General features: G+C 42.6%; 1 protein-coding gene across 1 annotated transcript in view; it reads left to right on the forward strand.

Annotated features, from left to right (window-relative positions):
- LOC311044096 (uncharacterized protein) overlaps window positions 1-21970 on the forward strand; it is an 86807-nt gene that overhangs the window by 18389 nt on the left and 46448 nt on the right. The window contains exons 4-8 of the mRNA XM_084055517.1: window positions 706-898; window positions 3378-3500; window positions 18102-18650; window positions 19741-19785; window positions 20034-20153. Coding sequence (XP_083911643.1) covers window positions 706-898; window positions 3378-3500; window positions 18102-18650; window positions 19741-19785; window positions 20034-20153 — 1030 coding nt within the window. The remainder of the gene's footprint in view (window positions 1-705; window positions 899-3377; window positions 3501-18101; window positions 18651-19740; window positions 19786-20033; window positions 20154-21970) is intronic.

A 21970-nucleotide genomic window follows, 5' to 3' on the forward strand; every position in this document is an offset into this window, starting at 1 on the left:
TCGCTTTCCCGTGGCAGTAATACTTAATGGGAAGAGCAAGCGATGACATTACTCGCCATAGTGGACATGGCAAATGTATTTGTAAAGCATATAGAATTCCATACACAAAGGCATTTCAAAGTGGTTTCCATAATGCATAAGAATGCATTTAAAAATAGATAAGAGTCAAATGAAATAGCATGGTAGATCTTAGATTGTAAGTGTACCTTGCCAAGAAAATGTATCACCTACTTGTAATAGGCTCTATTCACAGCAGCCATATTATGAAGACATTCACAGGTGTTACCAATGATACTAATGAAGGCTCTGTTCCATTTAGTGTAGCACAGTGGTTTCCACGACCCCCATAACTATGAGAGTGTACAAATGGAACCAAATGGATCCATTTGGTTCCATTTGTACACTCTCAAGAGTTACACACCTGTAAGGAGCCATTTGGAAGCCCATTACCCCAACTGTAGACCCACTGGTGTAACAGAGTGTTTCCAGTGAGCCAACATGCACAACATCAGCACCCTGACTCTGTTTGACCAGAATGGAACACAGCCTTCATTACCGTAGTATCATTGGTAACACCTGTGAATGTCTTCACAATATGGCTGCTGTGAATAGAGCCTATCGTGGCTGTGAATGAAAGTACGTACCATACAGACAAAATGGAATTTCCTAATCCTTACCAGTCTTACTTTCCTGAATCCACTTCAGATTCCCAGTGACTTCTCTGTGTGACGGCCGGTGGCACCAGGTTTCAGTGGGGGTGTCCTCTCTGTGGCTGGAGGTGTATGTGGACTGTACCCTGGTGGAGAAGGTTCACTGGGACTACCCTCAACACGATCTCATCACTGATGGTCTGCTGATGGTAGGAGGCATCCTGGAGGCCTTCGAGACTCCATTTGACGTAAGGAACTGCGATTTCGAAATACTATCAGTCTTGAACCCCTGTACTGCCGTATCCCAATATTCTGGGGGGAACGTTTACCAAAAACACAGATCTACAAGCTTATATAGTTGTGAGCTTGAAGACGATTGAAGAGATTTGATGTTGAGGGGGAAAAAAGACATAGCCAACTCAGGTTGAGTTTAGTGTAGAGGGTAATAGTCTAGGGATTTATTTTACGCTGAGTTTGCCAGAACGTTACTTTACAGTAACTGAGGGTAACGTCTTTTTGTAGACCATGCCAACCCCCCCCCCCCCCCCCCCGTTGGTTGGGTTTTGGATAAATAAATAAAGATTATCTCTGTAGCCTACAAAGGCTCATGATATTCATGCCTTTTGATTCATATATAAGTACAAAAATTAACATAAACATAACAAAAATGTGAAAGTCTCTTCTGACTCATGTAAACCACAGACCTTATTTTCCGCATAAATCGAAAACCCCCTGAGAAAAAACTTTGGAAATCTGGCGAGGGAACCCATTGCTGACTCACTTCAGGATTTTAGGAGTCAATGGATGAATGGGTTTGTTTCACAGATGATCTTGGCCACTTGGTGGCAGTAAAGAGAAGTTCAGCTTACTGTAAACAGTCAATGTTAATTGTATGACATTAGTGTGTGACTACTAGGACACATTGCTGAACTTTGATGTCTGTTAAGGATAACTGTTGAGAGATGGTACTTACTGTATGTTCACTCATAGACTGTTGATACATTGTCATATATTCATTCAGATCGCTGCTGACAGACCATACGTTTTTTTTTATTCTCATACACCGTTGATACAATTATCCATCCATAATCCATAAACTCATTGTTGATATTCCCCCCTTTCAGAGATCCAGTGCACATATCTAGGGGTCAGTATAATAAAACTTGTATTCTTATTTACTATATCGTGGACACCCTAAATTCCCTCCAGGGATCAATTAAGGTTTTTGTTATCTTATCTTGCATTGCAATGTATCATATAGGTGGATCATTTAAAAAGTGTTACATTTGTGTTTTACATTTTTGTTATACAGGTAACGCTCTTTCTTAGCGAGACTTGGAATAATAACTCTTAATTCATACTTAGATGCTCGCCAGTGTCATACCAAAAACAGCAGATCTACGAGCTCACAACGCATTGCATTGCGACGTGTTGTGAGCTTGTAGATTGACTATTTTCGGTGCACAACACTGGCATGCAGCTAAGTATGAATCAGGCTTAAGGCAGCAAAAGTTCAGTGTCTTTCGTGTGGACACTTCAACAGTAACATTAACTGATTGACAGATGATGGACAGATCTGTGAGGATGAAGCCTGACATTTGGGATGGTTCTTTTATCCGCTCGTCCACCCTACTGCCACCTAAACTTTAACCAGTTCTACAAAAACTTTACTTTACTGGCAGCCCATAAATCCTCTCTATGGTTGTACACTCCCAGTGCTACTCATCTGAACTGTAATTGAATCCAGAGCCAGTGGTCCCATGTGCCTTTTAATCACTGTCTGAGAGGCTGGGTTGTATCGTCTATCTTGTTGGCAGAACTCTGTTCATATTCATAGAGTTTACTGTACCTTTTTATATACAGGGGTGGAGGTAGACTGGAAGTCAGACTTGTGACTGGATGTTCACTCGTTCAGGCAGGGAAAGTGAAACATTCCCCTTCTTCAACAAAAACCTCTGAGGTTGTTGATAAGTAATGTACAGTGGTGTAAAGTAACTAAGTACATTTACTCAAGTACTGTACAATGTTGAGGTATTTTTACCTTACTGGAGTATTTCCAGTTTTTCAGTACTTGTACTTCTACTCCACTACTCCTCAGAGGCAAATATTATACTTTTACTCCACGACTTGAAAACTATTTGAAAACTTTATTTACTAGTTACTTTGTAGATTTTGATTATTATTACATACATTAACGACTTTATCCCTATATACTTTGGCTGTTTGAAAATAGCAGATCTACAAGCTCACAACTCGTCGATGCGTTGTGAGATTGTTATACATGACGAACTTGTGGAATGGGACATGCATAATGAGTACTTTAATTTTGTACTTTAAGTACATTTTGATACTTTTGTTTATTTGTTTATACTTTTGTTATTTACTTTTGTACTTTTACTCAAGTAAATTTAGAGACTCCAGACTTTTACTTGTAACAGAGTATTCCACCACTGGTAATGTAAGCCCAAGAAAAGAAGGAAACATTTCTTTAAAAAAAAAAGCTAAACGTGTCTTTTGTCACGTTCTCATGTAAGACTTTAAGGTCAAGGCCATGGAATCGTCATGGGAATAGAGACACATATATCCTTGTCTAACCTCGTTGATCCCTTCCACTCAGATAAGAGTCTATACGTCAGGCTGGGTGAAGGCTGGAACTTCCTGCTATGGGTGACCTCTCACCTTTTCAACAGTGTGTCTCACCCTCTTCCTATACTTGTAATCCCCCAGGGGGCTGTGAGACAGATGACCTTTGTGATGGGGGACCCAAAGGCTGCCAGACAACACTGTACGTCCCACCTGCCTGCCTGCGACCGGATGGCCTCGTCGTCTTTCAGGGAAACACGCTTACAGGTTGAAAACCGTGTGTGTGTGTGTGTGTGTGTGTGTGCGTGTGCGTGTGCGCGTGCACGCTTAATCTCTCAAGCTGCTTGACCAATCAGCACCAAATGTCTTGCACACATACTGCCAGGATAGGCCATGCTGTAAAAGTACCTCCACAAATTATTAAATGTGTCATACGTCATTGTTAGATAATGTCAAGACGACTGCCATCATAGATGACTGATGTCACAGGCTGATCACATGAAGTCCCCACATGTCGGAGCCAAGCCATTTATTATTATTTATTTTTTACTTTACCATGGCTTTATGTATGTCTGTCTGTAGTTATGTACTGTATGTATTTTATGTAAGTACATAATATACGTGTGCGTAAGTATGTATGTATGTTATATACTGTATGTGTTGGAATGGAATTATATTTAAAGACTCCTCTCTTTCATTGTAGAGCAATGAATCATCTGCTGGTGATGTCTTGAACAACAGCGTAGAGGGGTCCACAGATGATGTACATATGGTGAGGACACTGATAAGAGAGTTTGAACTGTCATCAGTGGCGGAACAACTGAAAGCCGGGCCGGGAGGCAGAGCACAGTGATCAGGCCCCCCCCCGTGCCGCGCGCGTGCGTGGGTGCACATCCCGCGCGCGAAGCGCGCGGAAAATTTTGCGGGTTTGGGTCGGGTCGGGTCACCTTTTGGGGGGCTTTTTGTCACTTTATTTCGGTTTTAGGGTTAGGATAGGGTTAGGTTAGGGTTATGTTGTTTAATTCTTATTTCTTATTTTTGCCTGATTTTACCGATTTATTATCAAAAAATGAATTATAAAAAAATACAATTTCCAAAAATGTACATTCATTTTACATAATAAATTAAAGCTTGACGTTACATTTAGGTCACGGGTGTCAATGCGTCTTTTTTGGCAGATGTTGATGACGATTTTAACCAAAATACATTTGGAGATATAAGATAAGATAATTTTGTATATTTGCATCACTGTGAGTGAAAATAAACCAACAACACGCAACATAACATTTCAATATTATTTTAATGATGATAATAATGCTTTAATTAAATGAGAGGCGGAGAGGCGCCGCGGAGAGGTCGCGGCCCCGGCCCGGTCGCGGCGACCGGGTCGGGGCCGCGACCCTGGAGGGCCCGGCGGCCGGGCCCTCCAGGGTCGCGGGCCGGGAGGCGGCCGCCTCCCTTGCCTCCCCGGACGCTCCGCCACTGACTGTCATGTGGCTGAATGAGAAATGTGTTCCTCTCAAGGGGCCAGCTTCCGAGTTGTAAATTTAGGCTATATAGGAAGAGACAGTTCATATGAATGGCCTGTAGTCTCGCTGTTTCACACCTGCTGGTGTCAGAAGTAAATAAGCTCCATTCAAGTGGATGGGTTTTTGCGAACTTTACAATTGATTTTATTACCTTTAATAAACATTGTCATAAATACTATACAGTATGCTTCCAGTCGCTAGTTTAAAGTCTTCTTTCAATCACCATGATATGCGTTTTGGTAAATTATGGTCCCATTTATTTTAAAATTGATGATAAAGTAGGCAGTAGGGTATGCTGTAGGAGGGGTGTGGCTACCTTGTGATGATTTGATTGACAAGCTACACAACCAATAGCATTCATTCCCCACCCCCGCTCTGGTCCCAACCAATAGCATTCATTTCCGAGTGCATAGGATATAGAAAGATGGCGTATTTGAAATCGTTTGAAAATAGGCTTCATTCACGGTCTGTAGAGTCTATGGGAGTAACTTTGTCCATACTTTTTATTGTCTATGGTTCCTCTCCTTTGTAAACTGTCATTGAGGAAGCCTTGCGCCAGGAATGGGTGTGTGGTTGTCATGGTAACATGGTGTCATGGTTACTTAGGTACCTGGAGATCCAGGTGCCCGTGATTATTGTACCGTCACTTCCTTCAGTAAATGTTTGCACTGCAAAACCTCTCGTGTCTGTGACTCTCCTTGAATCCACGCCAGTTTAGGTAAAGGGATACACACCCATTCCTGGCGTTGAGTAAAGGCTCTTAATCTCTAAATGTTCCTGTGGGCCGGAACAGTAGCCAATGACAGTTCAATAAAAGAAAGCTTTTAATAGGGAGAACACCCCCTGGAGTCTAGACGCTGGCGGTGGCAGTGCAGATGAACCTCCCTGCTTCTCAACTCTTGACAATTGAGATTTTGGACGGTGGAGTTGGGGATGGAGGTGGGTTGCGGATTAGAGGCAGTGATATTTAAAGGCGGAACCCAATCGCCTGATTGGCTGACTGCTGATTGGAAGATTGGCTAGAAGTGCTCACACTTCAAGCTGTATATGAAAGGATGTTTGTGGAGCATCCCCAGCAATAAAGATAAAAGCATGAGAGCGAGAGATCTTATTGTTGTTATTATTATTGAACTTACACTTAGAGCTACATAAGACCCTCCAATATGTCACTGTAAAGCCAGATTCATATTTCTTCAAACAACTGTGTCGAAATAATAGCTGACCTACGAGCCCGCTTTGAGCTTGCAGTACTGTTCTGTTTTATTTGGCTTCATTGTGTGACTGCTGTGTAGGGTTGCCAACATCCAGAACTGGAGAAACGGGACACATGCACGTGCGCACGTGCATGGGTCCCTTGTTTTTTTCGGGTTTCCCGCGGATAAAGTTACTTTTTTTGTTACTTTATTTCGGTTTTAGGGTTAGGGTTAGGGTTGGGAACAGGCTGACATGCCACACAAACAATGATGCTGCGCCCACCGGAGAAAATCTCACACACACACACACACACACACGAGTGCGAGCACTGTGCCTGCCCTGTCAACTGAGCGGTCCTAGCGCCCTTCGCATACAGCACACAAACACGCAGCCAGACACACAGCATTGTGCGCAAACAGAAATATATTTTTTATTTTTCCCTTTACACCTTTATACTTTTCCGGGACAAACAAAGTCCCGTACGGGACACGCCCCTTTTGGCTCAAATACGGGGCGTCCCGGCTAATACGGGACGGTTGGCAACCCTACTGCTGTGGCAGAAACCTTTTTATGTCGAAAACTGTTACTTTTCAGGAAATGGAAAAAATAACCTGTGTTCCAATGGAACCAATGTAGTTATTAGTCATTATTCATTGGTTAAATATTTATAAAACCCACAGAACCACTTTCACAACATTTTTCAAAAATAGCGAAAATAGCTAATCTACAATCTCACAACTCATCACGATGTGAAGCGTTGTAGAATGGCTATTTTTGTTTATTCTTTTGCAATGTTGGCACAACACTGTTGAATGATGAAGTAGGTCATTCATTTACAAAAAAAAAACAACATAAAAAGTTGAAATATGGATTCAAGGTTTCTGCCCGACAGCATCTCTGTCTCTGTAATTGTGTGACTCTGGAGCGTCGCTGAAAAAGTGCACACACTGCTCAACAAATCTTCCATGGGTTAACAAAGGTTAAGGCTGAGGAGCACATGATGTAATGCAGTGCTTCTCAAAGATGGGGTCCGGGGGGGGTCTAGGGGGTCCTCAATAAAACTAGTTAACATGGTATCAAAATTGGTTTAGCCACTTTAACCCTATTATAGGGTATTTATACTCCGGATATTTGAAAATAGACGATTTACAAGCGCACAATGTAACAAAAACATTGACAAATCCTGAAGAAATGTGAACATTTTGGAGTATATCTATCCCTGACACAGTCCCTGACACAAAATGTTCAGATATGATACTGATACCAATGTGGTGGTCCTTGACACGTTTGAGAACCACTGATGTAATGTCATGGACTTCCTCCATTATTTGGACCATGAAGCCATCTATTCAAATTTGGATTGTGTGTGTCGTGCATTTTGAGTGATAGCACATCTGGGAATAACGACAGTTCATCTGATCACATCATGTGCACTACAGTGTGATGGCCAACAGTGAATGCGTGGTAGGATTTGCTGTGTAATCATTGTAACACAATGTCAGTATAGAAGTAAGAGGGGACAGCTGGAGCCAAGCATCCGATACAGGGCTGTACATGTTCTGGAAAGGGGATTGATGGAAGTGAATGGGCTTCTACTGATTTGTCACTGCATGGTCCCTATGAAGAACTGCTTTCATGTTCCTAATGGACTGTGATTCATTAGAATTATGGAACCAGGCCTGTTGTTCAGAGCACTTTGCAGCATGTGTGCACGTGGGTGGGTGCGTGCGTGCATAGTCTGCCTATGCTTGCATGCACATTTCCGTGTATTTCTGGGAGTGCATCGTTATGGATTAATTTTGATACGGTGTGTAGCATGGTGTACGGCGCATCCTTTCAAGTGTGGGCTAGAGCACCTGTGTGTGTGTGTGTGTGTGCGTGTGCGTGCGCGCTGAAAGCTGTGTTCTGATGAACGGCCCATTAGGGAGTAATATGGGACTGTCCTGCAGTTCATTCACTGCGCCTCACTAGCTACATCCTTACTTCTGTTACCAGCCAGCTGGAAAATCTATTAACCAGCTTTCAGCACTGCAGACCTCCGCTTAAATGTAAGATCCCGCTTGACTCCGACATAAACATTACATGGATATACTTTTGATCTAGCCCAAAGCTTAGAGACGCATGGTCGCAACTTGAATGTTTGATGCTCTTAATCCGTGGCTGCTCCGTGGAAATCCGGGCGAGGAAAGCCAATGAAAAATGCTCTCCCCTCCTACAGTATATCTGTTAGCATGTCCTTGAGCTTCCACTTCCAACTACTCTGCATGTGTGGAAGCTGGTCATTCCATCATGGGATACAGCATCAGGCTGTACTACATTACTTTTGGTCCTTCTACACCAGTGGTTCTCAAACTTTTTCATGTCAAGGACCCCCAAATTGACACTTATTAGCCCGCGGACCCCCGTTTGAAAAGATAAGCCAGGGACCCCCATAAGAGAAGATTTTTACGACTCTAGCAGTGACAACCAAATGGACCCCCGTTAGGGTCCATTTGGTTCCATGTGTACACTCTCAGAGTTACAGACTCATAAGGGTCAATTTGGTTCCTATCATTTAGCTGGGGACCCCCTGGTATCCCCTCAAGTACCCCTGGGGGTCCCCGAACCCCACTTTGAGAACCAATGTTCTACACTGCATACTAATCTACTTAACCACTGTACAAGCTCACAAGGCGTCACATCATGATGCCTTGTGAGCTTGTAGATCTGCTATATTGTCTGTTCTTGAAAAGCTTTTTAAATGTTCTGAACATTTTTGAAAGTTTTTGAACCATTTACCCCTACAACGACATGCCTAAAATAGGGATGGCAGGTTGAAAGTGATTAATATGCAGTGTATTAGTTTCTTTCTATTGGAGCCGTTGTTGTGCAAGAATAGCTATAGGACAAAATGCATGAATGGAGTGGTCTACAAATATACATGAGTGGATCCCTCAGTGAGCATGTGTGTCTTTGGTGCCTTTGGTTCGTATCTCCAGACTGTTTGAGACTTGCACAGGTGCCCTCAGGGTTCCATTCCACCTGCCGAGAGGTCAGGGGCATTGTGACTGATCGCTTGTCAAGTCCTAATGATCCTCCAGGCTACAAGTTGTCATTGCTTTGACAGTCCTGTTAAAAGAGATATAGTACACTCTGAGGATATGTTGAAGAACCCATGGGTACCGACAAAATCGGATAAGGAGGGCCTGAGGGGGAACTCAGAGAGGTTTATTTAGCAGATCTGGAAAATCTGAAATAGAATACAAAATAAATTAATAAAAGTGTGAGAGCAGAAAGTGTGAAAAGGTATGAAAGGAAGTCGCCTGGTCCCACTTGACAACATTTTTAAAAGTGATTGAATTAGCTGTCATTTCTCACTGAGATATTTGATGTTGTTGGAAACTAATACTGATCGATTTGATAAATCTTATCAGATCCTGTTACGCTCACTCCGCAAAATGAGCAATTAAAATGGAAAATGTGTCAGGAAGCCTTATCCCTTCCAGCATCTCTCCAGTTAGGACAATAGCTGTACGAAAATGTCGACATGGTGTTGAAATGAGTCATGATACAAACTGTCTCTGACACATATTTGAACCCTGTGCGGATAATGTTTACAAGGTGTGTTGGTGGTGTTGGGGGCAGGGGGGTGGGGGGGGGTATTAGAGTACACGTTTTGGTGCTGAGGTCAGAGTGCAGACTTGCAGATATTCACTGCAAGTCGAGGCAAATCTGCATCCCACATCAGCCCTCCAGATGTAGACCCTTTTACAACAGAGCAGCTACTTCGCCTCCAGCTCTACCGTGAACATGTTCCTCAAAATTCTTATATAAGAGTTATCTTCTGAAATGGCTATACTGTATGTGGATCTATAAGTATGATCTAGCCGTAACTCAGACAATGCAATTGGTATAAGCTATCTACTAGTATCAATCCTTTTGTAAGACTAGGGACCAGGGCCACCTTTTTATCCAAGCGATGGATATTTAATCTCGAAGCAAAACCTTTTCAGTCTTGATTGTGCCATTTGTGCCAATAACCTACTGTACCATGTGTGCACACATGTCATCGTTGTTGGGGGGGGGGGGGGGCTGATTATGTCCAAAATTGTTATATGTCAGGAATTGAAAACAAAGAATCTGTGTTCCAATGGATCCAATATAGTTATTAGTCACAAGCTCTTGCTAATACTTTTCATTGGTTAAATATTTATAAAGCCCACTGACACACGTGACCACTTTGAACCGGAAGTCTCTGTTCTGAATCTGGGCCATGTCATTATAGGCTCACAACGCATCACACCCGGACACGTTGTGAGTAGTACATTGGCTATTTTCACTACTTTTGTGCAATTGATTTTGTGCACAAAAGGATTATGAAGTATATTTAATAGGGCATTAAAGGAGTAGCTCAACCCAAAAATTACTTATTTTCTATCAATTACACACCCCATGAAGCCTTGAATTCATCGAGATTTGATTTGTTTTTGTCGCATTCCTGAGCAAATAATTTGATGGCCGGGTCATCGTCAATAGGAGACTCATAGGAGAGTCCTCAGTCATCATATTTTTGGCTTATGAATGTGACAAATACAAAAAAATCTGCATGAATTCAAGGCTGGGGTGTGTAATAGATAGAAAATAAGCTTTTTTTTGGGTGAACTGCTCCTTTAATTTACAAAAAAAGTTTGAACATAAAAAAAATGAAATATGGAGATGTCTTTGCTGTCGTTGCCCGACAGCAGCAGCGTGCAGTTAGTACAGTATATCAACATGTTCATGTGTTACTCTTAGCTGGTTGACTGTGTCTTAGCAATGACAGATCTAGGAACTAGATCACAGAAAGATAAAAAGCCCAAGATAAGTGCTATGTAACTAAGTCTGTAAGTCTGGTCTGCCTGGGTAGCATTAGTCGGTTCTGTACTCTCACTGCTTGGCAGAGTAAACAGGGAGCAGGGAGCGGGTTTTGAAGTGGGACATGTCCTCTGTACTTGTACCATATCCCACATGAGTATGTTTGCTCTTGTCTATTGGCAGCGCTTATCTGTCATCTCCAATCTCGAGGCCTTTAGACTTGAAATCATGCCCTCTGGTCTGTAATTTCACGTAACCAGCCTCAGCTGAAGACAACGTGCTGTATGTAAGGGAGGAAAACACTACCATGCATCTACCATCACAACCTATCATGTTAGACCAGTGGTTCTCAAACTTTTTCATGTCAAGGACCCCCAAATTGACACTTATTAGCCCGCGGACCCCCATTTCAAAAGATATGCCAGGGACCCCCATAAGAGAAGATTTTTTTACGGCTCTAGCAGTGATTCTCAACCATTTTAATTTCAAGGACCCCCAGTTTGACATGCATTAGGCTACGGACCCCATTTAATGGCATTTCTATCACTTGGACCGCAATTTATATTGTAAAATCTATGTTAATTTACCTCTGAGAGTGTACAAATGGAACCAAATGGACCCGTTAGGGTCCATTTGGTTCCATTTGTACACTCTCAGAGTTACAGACCCATAAGGGTCCATTTGGTGCCTAATCTATCATTTAGCTGGGAACCCCCTGGAACTCCCTCAAGGACCCCTGGGGGTCCCCGGACCCCACTTTGAGAACCAATGTGTTAGACATTCAGTAACACGCGGCGGCAGCGGCTGATCTGTGCCCCGTTTCCTAGCCAAAGAAAAGCCTTGCGATGAGAAATCCAATGGTGCCCTGAACAGCGTTGCCAGATGAGTGAGAGAAACAAGCAACCAGGTCTAGGAAAACAAGCCCAAAAGAAGCGACTATGGTCCACATGAGCACATTAAACATATACATCAGCTATTTGAAAATAGCAGATCTACAAGCTCACAACGCTTGTAGATCTCAGCTATTTTCAAATAGAATCTTGGGGGGGAAATTATGATAAGCAGACCTGGCAACACTGGCCCTGAACCCCACATATTAATTGAAACCACATGTGAGACACAGTGGCCTCGGTACAGCTAGTGTTGACCGATACTTATCCTACAGATGAAGCAGTTCTGTCGTAGCCAGAGTGTGTATATTTGCGATGGGACTTAGAGCAGTTTATTTGCCAACGGCTTTCCCTCTTTAAGCACAACATACTGTAGCATACCTACCAAAGCCTCACAGAGATTTTTTCCCACTGTCGGGCATGGCAAGAAGAAACACTCATCGATGGGACTGGGGGTTGATGCCGTCGTCGTCGTGGTGGTTTCTCCTTATTAGCCATTGATCCCCCTGTTTAATGACCTTGTGGTTCCTCTGCTGCAGCTCAAACGCTTTGATTTAAGCTGCTGTAGATCTGCTCCGTTACTCTTCATTTAAATCAAATTACCCTCTATGAGATCATTAGCGGATCGCTGCGTGCGGTTTTCTGTGAGGAAGAGTCATATTATATGATTACGTGAGTCAGCAACGACTTCTGCTAGCTATTTTCGAAGGCTCGGGAGTTCTATATTCATGGTAATTGCCCGACCCCCCCCCCCCCCCCCCCTCAACAACCACAAGCCTTTTGGGGAAGCTCACTTTTGAGCTGTAACTGCAGCAGGGTCGACATGGCAACTCTGATAAGTCAGAAGGGGGAATGCCTGGGAAATTCAATTTGATCATTCCCATAGGACTTGAAAATGTTGCACAAAACCTTGGCTAACTAAGTACACACCATTTCATCCAATCATAGACCTGATGTCATTTTGCATTATGTGTGATTTTTTTTCCTGACGATTTATGTTCTGCTTGGCCACCGTGAGCCCCCCCAAGAATCATTTCAAAATGTAATCCAAATACATATTTGTCAATTTGAGAACAGGGCCATTCATTACTTAAATATGTGACAGCTCAAGCCTTGAACAGCTCTCCATCAGACAGCAGTATAGGAGGTTATGTGTTCAGGAGCCAACCTTCCATCGACTCCAGAGCTGGAGGGCCACTATACACAGTGTGTTGTGGCAGCGGTGTCTCTCTGTGGAGGGAGGGTGTGTCTAGAAGCCATGCAGGGTGTGCCTGTCCCTGTATGGTCTCACCATGGCTCCAGGGTTAGAGATCAGTGGCAGAGAACGTGAGCACTGCTGGAATATCACCACCACTGCACTACACTGTCTGGGCTCTGGATAGCGTATATAGACCTTAGAAGCAGCTGGAGTGAGTGTGCACATCCGCCAGCCATGTGGATTGTGTTAACCTGGATCCTGGGATTCCTTTGGCTGCAGAAATCTCTCCATATGGGATTGGCTGTGGAAGGACAATGGACAGACAATCATATGGTATGTTAAGAGATGGAATGGACCATGGTGTTACTATGTTGTCTGTGGTTGTAAAAAAAAAAAAACAGATGCCCTACGAAGGGTTAATGTATTGGAAAGTGTTGGGATGCTGATAGGAATATAATCTAAGAAATACAGTAGATCCATTCAGGTTAGGTAGAGAGGATCAGGCTGACATGTATCTTAGGGATATGTTTCTATGGATTCCCTGATTAGGCTATGGATAACATCCAACCTGTATCCTAAATGACACTCTTGTTCTTCCCATGTACTGTAAGAGTTCATTGGACTCATTAGTTTTGTCATGGTTCTTCTGTATTGCAGCCAGTTGTAAACGCCCTCTATTCATTGAGGCCCCTTTAAATAGATCCATATGAAGCAATCCTCCTCTTCGCCAGCACATATGGGCACTTCTAGAACTTGGTCTCTCATCATATGCTGTCTGATGATCTTAAAGAGCGTGTGCGATGTGATTTGAATGGAAAGCTTGGCATGAAAAACTATCCCTCCTCAGCAAAACAACGATGTAAGCGCAAGATGCATGTTTTTTTCCATCCACCAACCATATAGCTGGGACATCCCTGGTTTTAAATGCCATTTTCACTATCAACCGACTAGATTTTTAAGATAGAGTAGCACCTCTAACTGACTGGTGACCAACCACAGGTAAAAATTCACTATTGGCTGCTGTGAACTGAAATACTGTAGTTTCACACAGATTGCGCTCACATAATGTTTGACATATCATGAGTAAATACAGCTGAAGGTAATAACCATTAATTTGACAATTTAATCCATTTGGTCCATTCAATTTATTTGTGCTGACATCAGGGATCTCCATAATACGTAACAGAAACACAGATAGACAGACACCGCCACAACTTGAACTTTAGAGAGTTTACAGGTGTACAAGAGTTGATGAAATTATTTTACCCAACATTTAGCAGTTTCAAAAATTGTCATCATTATAGAGAAAACATGAGGAAACAAAGTCAGATAACAACAAGCACAATGTCAAATAGAAAATAAAAATGAGGCAGACAATCAGTCTCTTGTGCAAATAGAAACACTTAGCAGCAGGTGTACACTGTGGCAGCATTATAGAATCTGTCTCTTGTGCAAGTCAGCTACATCATTTAGCAGCAAATATCATGCATCAGTTCAGCAGCAATGGAGTGTATTCATTCATAGTCATATCATGAAGTCACAATGCCTGTGTGACAACGTATTTCACCAAAACTGACATGCTGACAGGGCTTGTTCAACAGCCTGATGGTCTGCTGTGATTAGGGTCTGTCGTAATAAGTTCCCATTCTAAATGTGTCGACTTGTAGACTTTCAGGAACATGCTGATGACTTTTGACCGACATCTCTGTCCTCCCCTCTGTGTCATCTCCTCCCTCTCCTTCAACCATCCCTCATCTCATCCACCCAAACAAATGCCCAGGGTGCATCCTTAAAGCCTCCCATGCTCATTATGTAGCCTTACCATATCCTCAGATGATGGACTGTGTTTGCCCAGCTGCAGTTTAGGACACATTCTTCAGCAGAGATCATTTCCTTTACCCAGACATAAAGGTTGCATAATTTATTGAAGCCCCCTAACACCGTCTCTCAGTGTTGCAGTTCTTCTTCTTCGGTGTTGAGTGTTTATGCTTACGTCAGCCTGTAGTGCAGGCAGGTCAGCCCTGCCAGCATATATCGTCATTGTCGGGTGGAAACCTTGTATGTCCGAAACCGTTTCAGAAAATGAAAAAAAAAATACTTTTGTTCCAATCCAATGGATTCAATGTAGTTATTATTTAGTCACAAAATCGTGTTAATATTTATAGAACCCACAGACACACTTTTATTACTTTCACACAGATATAGCCGATCTATAAGCTGTGTGCTTGTAAAGCGTCTATTTTCGCTACTTTGGTGTGACACAGTACTATGACAAAGTAGGGCATTCATTTACAAAACAACATAAAAAGGAGATACATGTTTTTTGCCCGACCGCAGTGATATCTGAGAGCTTGTAAAGTAATCATGCATGCTGATGTCCCAGCCTGGTGACATCACTTTGTTTACATTACACTCCCCTACGCTGCAGAAATCCTGATTGATTCAACCTCTGAGGGTGTAGAAATCGACCTCTGTAAGGGGGCAAAAGAATTTCACAGTGTATGGTTCCATGTGTGTCGGCTACAAGTTCAACCTACAGGAAAAACGACTGTACTGTACTTGAATACCAAATAAGGTTCAGTGAATTCCACCCTGTTTTGCAACAAGTCTGACCTAAAGCAACCTTTTTCCCTGGCTGTACTGTACAATGTACATGCCTCGTTTACTGTATGTTGCATGGTATGTTTCAGACCTGACGTTCTCTACTCATCAGCAATGCTGTTTCCAGACTATTGTATATTTTATAATCAATCACATACTGAACTGGTACTGTGTTATTTGTATTGTTAGACATTTAATCTACAGGATACAGTATTGTGTGTGTGTGTGTGTGTGTGTGTGTGTGTGTGTGCGTGCGTGCGTGCGTGCGTGGGTGGGTGCGAGCGTGCGTGCATTTGATTATTTGATTTATGGCTATTTTACAGAGCATTTACATTTACCTCAGTGTGGCTGAAGTGAATGGGAAAGGTCTGTTATGGTCCCAATGCAGAGATCAAAGCATCTGGTTCTATGTATGTGTTATACTGCAGGCCACATGCTGACCTACAGTATGGTATAGACCAGTGGTTCTCAACCTGTGGGTCGGGACCCCCAGGGGGGTCCCCACATGATTTTTTTGGGGGGCCCCCAGATGAACGTGAGGCGTTGTGAGCTTGTTGATCGGCTATTTTCGCAATATTTATCTTTGGAACCGAGCCAAACTAAATGTTTTGCCTCAACTCCTACAATTCCAAGTGCTTGTCAGGGTGGGGGGTCCCCAGTTCTAATATGATTATTTTGGGGGGTTGCACCCTGAAAAGGTTGAGAACCACTGCCATAGACTGTGGAACAGCACTGGCCCAAACGTGACACAATCCTACTTTCGTAGCATCACATGCACCAGCAGTGTGTCAGATTTTATCAGATACACTGGTCTATAAGTAATTATATGGTTAATGCAACCACTGGCCACTAGTGGCCACTTGTAGGTGCTTTACAGTCAACATTTGTCCTCTTCCTGACACTTGAGCCCTATTTTACACATTGTCGTACAAGCCTACTGTTTATACTTTGTGGTCCCAGGAGTCTACACTTGGTCTCCTCCTGAAATCTCTTCACCTATTTAAGCCGTTATGATATGCCCACAATAGGGACGCTAGGGTTCATGAACCCTCCACTCAGCAGCAACACGTGACTAATAGAATAATTTCATTGGCACTAATAGAAGACAAACCGCAATAAAAACCGCCAACATGGATCAAATCACAAAAAAGCCAAAGCTTGTTTCCATTGTGGTTCACTCAAAAACGCCCAACGCGGCGCCCAACCAAAGACAGAACAACAGTGCAAACACAAGTGTTAACTTTTCACTTTCAGTCTGTCTGCCATCTGAAAATGGCAGCTACCGTAATTCAAATGGTGAAGTGGGGATATTCCTTCTGAGGAGTGAGTTTAGATCAAGAGCACATGGTATCAACTACGATAACGGAGGTATAAGGTTTCCTCTGCTATGGACCATCATACATTCCTAATTTTCGTACTGCTATTCCAGACCTGACCCATAGCAGATATAGGCTCAACAAATACACTCAGGTGCAGAGAGATCAAATGTCTGCTGCTCTCTGTGAAAGAGGCAGCAACAATGTTAGCCTAGTCCCAGATAAAGGAGCATTGTCTATGCAGAGTCTAATTTATATGCCATAGTATGACGGTGTATCTTGCCGACAAGAACTGAAGAATTTTCAAGCACATCGCCACGTGACCTAAATGGACCCTCCATTTGGGTCAGTTTTGCACTCTCAGAGTTAAATTGACACTAGGGTTTTGCTGTTGGTAAGGGGAAATGTGCATGTATTCTGTTTCATCTTTGTGCAGCTCACCTGCATACTGCTATCTGCTTCATACTGAGTATAGCAGTATGACGCAGACTTTGAAGTTGATCAGGTCCAGACTTATAGAACATTGGCCTAGTTTTATAATAGTGATGCTCTCCAGGCATTGAGTGACTGGCGCATGCTGTATGTGCTTGAGGGATGTGTTACGTTATAGAAAGTTGTCCTAGATCTTTTTATGATTTATACCTACTGTATCATTACAGTATAACAGCAGCAATACATTGTACCACATTTTCATACCTTCATCTTCTCATGTCCCTGAGTGTGGATTTAAGGATTGTACTGTGCAGGCCCAGCATTTCACCTATTCTTGCCTCCCTTCACTCGCTGTTGAAGATTTGAATACATCTTACTATTCTTTCAATTACATCCTTCATAGCCTTATACATTCTTACAGTGCAAGGCTGTGCATGGCCTATTTACAGCTTACATGAGTCATGACAGAGCTGTTGAGCTGTTGTGTTGAATCAAGCCATCCAGGTTCCTGGTGAATCATGATAAAACATTTGATTCTTTGAAAATTAAATACATTTAATTGTATGATGGTGTTAATAAATACCCTTTGTTTTGCGGTTTTGAAAAAGCAATTATCACAGAATAAAATGATTTATGGTCATGATTCACCAGGAGCCTGGATGGCTTGATTATACAGTAGGCTTAAAATAATTGATATAAATATTTTTGGAAATCTCGATGGGAAAAAAAGAATGGGCTTTGGATTGGTGGAACCTGAAAATGGCCGCCACTGCTATGCCCTATTGATAGTGTGTTTTAAAAAAGTGCTATACTGTAAGTAAGATTTACTTCCTTACCAGATATCATTATTTATACATTTTTCTCTCTCTTCTCAGGATGCTCTGTCAGAACATGAAGACAAAGCCTCCAGTGCTGCGGATGCTGTTGAACAAGGGAATGTACTCGTGCTCGTTGATGAGATTCTGGAGGCCACTGTACAGGAAAAGACTGTGAGACAGTTTGTTGATGAATCCTCGCAGACCGTCCAAATCTTAAATGAAAACACCTCTACTAAGAGAAGCACTGCAGAGATTGATGACAGAGCTTACACAGCTTCACGTAACATCATCAACTTGGACATTCCCTCCCGCGACTCCATTCCACAAATATCTGACGAGGAGGCAGCTTCTCACAACATTAGTTTTCTACTGGAGGAGAACGTGATCGCTTTTGTGAAAACGGCATCAGAGGAACATGGGACAGATGCCAGCAGTTCCCCAGTCATAACAGAGGGGAACCGTGTGGGAGCGATGGCCCCTAGTTCTAAGCAGAGACACACGCTGTCTTTGGGACCCAAGGAAGGTGATATCATTATTGGTTCTGACAACAGAAAGTACCGGCTCCTGAGTGGTCCTCCTGGACGGTCTGGGATATGGGGAAAAAGAGTAAGACCACTGTGTTCTTTTTTATCTTTTACTGAGGCTTGTGGTTCGTGCATTCTACTGGTGCTCTGTTGTTACTAAGCAGATTTTGAAAACCTGTTTGAAGTGAAGTATTTTTGGTGAAAGTTGAAACATTTTTAACGTGGCTATTTGGACTTGTTTAATTCTACACCAGGAGTTTTCAAAGTATCAGATAGTGGACCTCCCTTCAGACAAAGCCCAGACACTTGCAACTGATAATTCAAGTAAAAGTTTTCTACGCCACTACGAGTTGTGCCGATGCCAAGTTTAAGATCACACACACACACACACACACACACACACACACACACACACAAATGTTATAGATGACTGAGCACGCAGTAGGAGAACGGAAATAAAGTAAGGCAAGGCAAAAGTAATATAACTCATTGTTTGTACGCTGGATGTAGGCAAACCTTTAGAGATGCTACTCAACATTGCAACAGTAATTTCCTGTTTCACCCTCACATCTCCTTGCGTATCCCCTGCTGTGGAGCCTTTCTGGGTGGGTGGGTGGGAGCACGCCTCACACTTTGAAAACATCTGCTCTAATTCATCCGTTTTCATTAACGGGAGAAAAAACATCCAGTACTGTGAAGTAAATTTCCCAGTGGAAAAGCGTGTTTCTGTTAGGAAGCCTTTAGAACAGATAGTCTTTGTCACTAGTGGTGAAACATCCAAGCATCAGTATTGGCGTAAAACTCTGAAATTTCACTTTAGAAAGTTTTCCCTGGCAGATTATGTAATACCCCAAAACCGCTTGTCTTTAATCTGCCTGTATTTCAGTTGTACTGTAAGTGAAGGTTATGGTAATGCTGTGGAAACAATGTGGTTGAATCCACCCTTGAAACACTGACTCTGAGAAAGTCTGACCAACCTGAGAAATTACAGACCAAAAATAGATGTTTCAAACTGTAATGGCATTAATAATGTACTGCAGAAACCACACAGCCCTCTCTTCAAAGACCTGCGTAGGCATTGCCAAATAAACAACAGTTCTTCCAGGTTGTGCCAATAGTCTATAAAGTGTATAGAAACAAACTGCTCTCATCTGGCTTTCTGCATTTTACAGGGATGTGCCGGGATACAAGGCTATTTAGGCTTTAAAGGCGACAAGGTAATGATCAATTAATATGACAATTATTTATGTCCTGTGTATTATACAGTATATCTGAATTATATTATTTGTGAATGAAAAAACAACAAATTAACAAGTAAAAATTACAGTGATGGGTTAAAATCTGTCTTCAACTGTTCATGTGTGTCTGTCTTCAATCGTTGCATAGGTGCAAGGATTTCAGTTATGGATTTTCCATCTGTACATCAGTAATCCATTCACTGTCCTCTTTACCCACCCGTCTGCAGGGCTCTCAGGGCTTGGCGGGCCGGGACGGCAGAAGAGGAGATGCAGGAGCTCCAGGACCCCCAGGACTGCCCTCACTATATCTGTGGAAGAACTCTGTGGAGGACTGGACAGCCTTCAAGGTAGGACTGAGTCCAAACATGCAGTACACTAGAGCAGAGATTCTCAAACTGTTTAATTTCAAGGACCAGTTTGGTATGCATAAGGATTTATTTGGTTCCTAACGGTCAGTCATTTAGCTGGGGACCCCCTGGCCCCTCCTCAAGCATCCGTGGGGGTCCCCGGACCCCACTTGTCCCCACTGCACTAGAACAGTTGTGGAACCTTTGTTGGTATAAATAAGCAATAGAACATGAGAGGGAGTTTGTTATTTTGAATAACATGGCGGCTGTGATCACGGGCACGGGCTGAAGGTGCTGCCATTCGCCATAACATGACCTCAAGTGTTCCGTTGCTTTTATACAATCGTTTTTGTACATATCTGCTTTCGTATTGGGAATAAATACTGATACGGATTGATGAAGAGTTAGTTCTGCTCTGTTTAGGCTATATGCATTGCTAAGCAACTCCTAGCTGTTATGTTATGGGAAATAACACGCCGCTCTCGGCCAATCAGATTGCTTGATCCGAACCAACTGTTGTATAAAACGTATAGCATTACTGAAATCCTAAGTAGATTCAAGAGATTATCTAATACAATTAAATGCAATCTGTGGCCAGAGACTGATTAAGACTTGTGGAGGCCCTTGTGCAAAGTATCTTTTATCCCCCCCCCCCCTCGTGGTATCTTTTAGTCCTGTGGTAAGTAAGTAATTTATAGCCTTGAAATACTGATCAATGAATATCAACAACTAAAGGAAATGGCACATCCACCACTTGGGATTGTGACCAAAAAAAACAAAAACGAGACAGGATCCAATAACGCTGTGGCTTACTTTTGAACTCTGTAGCCATGGACAGCGAGTTCCTAAGTGTGCATTTTGTGAACGAAGCAGAAATTGTATTTGAAGCTGTGTCCGAGTCCGCCATTGTCTTGACAACACAGGTATCGGCTTTGAGTTTGTGTGAGACAATAATTGTCATTAAGTATTGTAGTGCCGGGAAATGCAACATGAAAAATGTAAACGAGACCTCTAGATATAATTTTTTGAAGCCCCTGAACCACAAAAAATCCACACAAGTACCTTTGTTTGCACCTCCAGCACACTCATATGATGTCACATGATTTTTATACATAAATAACTACTATCATGACCATGAAATAAAAATCACTTGATAACTTGTGAAACGGGAGATTGTGCACAATGAGTACTTTTACTTTTGATACTTTAAGTATATTTTGATGCCAATACTTTTGTACATTTACACAAGTAACTCTGAATACCTGACTTTTACTTGTAACAGAGTGTTTCTACATTGCACTATTGATACTTGTACTTGAGTAAAACATTTGTGTACTTTTTCCACCACTGATCTTGAACAACGCACACATCACCAATGATGAGCTACAGTAAAGTTGCTGAGCTGTGTTTGGCACAGCAGCGTCAGCTGATCTGTGTAGTTCACTATGACTGGTCTACATTTGTAGGGACACGCATACACACATACAAATGATATACTGTAGACAGACAGAATTAGGCTTTTTGCAGAAAGGCACATACAGTACTGTACTGTACTGTAGTGTTATGAAAATGTACTCTCTATCTTATGCAACCCTGGGAAAGACAGGCTTGAATCACAGCTCAGCACATGGTACTGTCAAATGTGTGTCTGTCTTCAACTGTTCCAGCTGTGGTCACCAGCCACTAGCCTGGCTCAGAGGGTGACCAGGACAGCTGTCGCACTGTCCTCACCAGGCTAACCCAACCGTCACTCGGTCTATTCTTGACTGATAATTTCCCCCTGCTGCAATGCCACACTCCTCCGCTCTCAGAACGGT

The sequence above is a fragment of the Gymnoscopelus microlampas genome, assembly GCF_963454915.1.
Source record: "Gymnoscopelus microlampas genome assembly, chromosome: 4".
Lineage (NCBI taxonomy): Eukaryota > Metazoa > Chordata > Actinopteri > Myctophiformes > Myctophidae > Gymnoscopelus > Gymnoscopelus microlampas.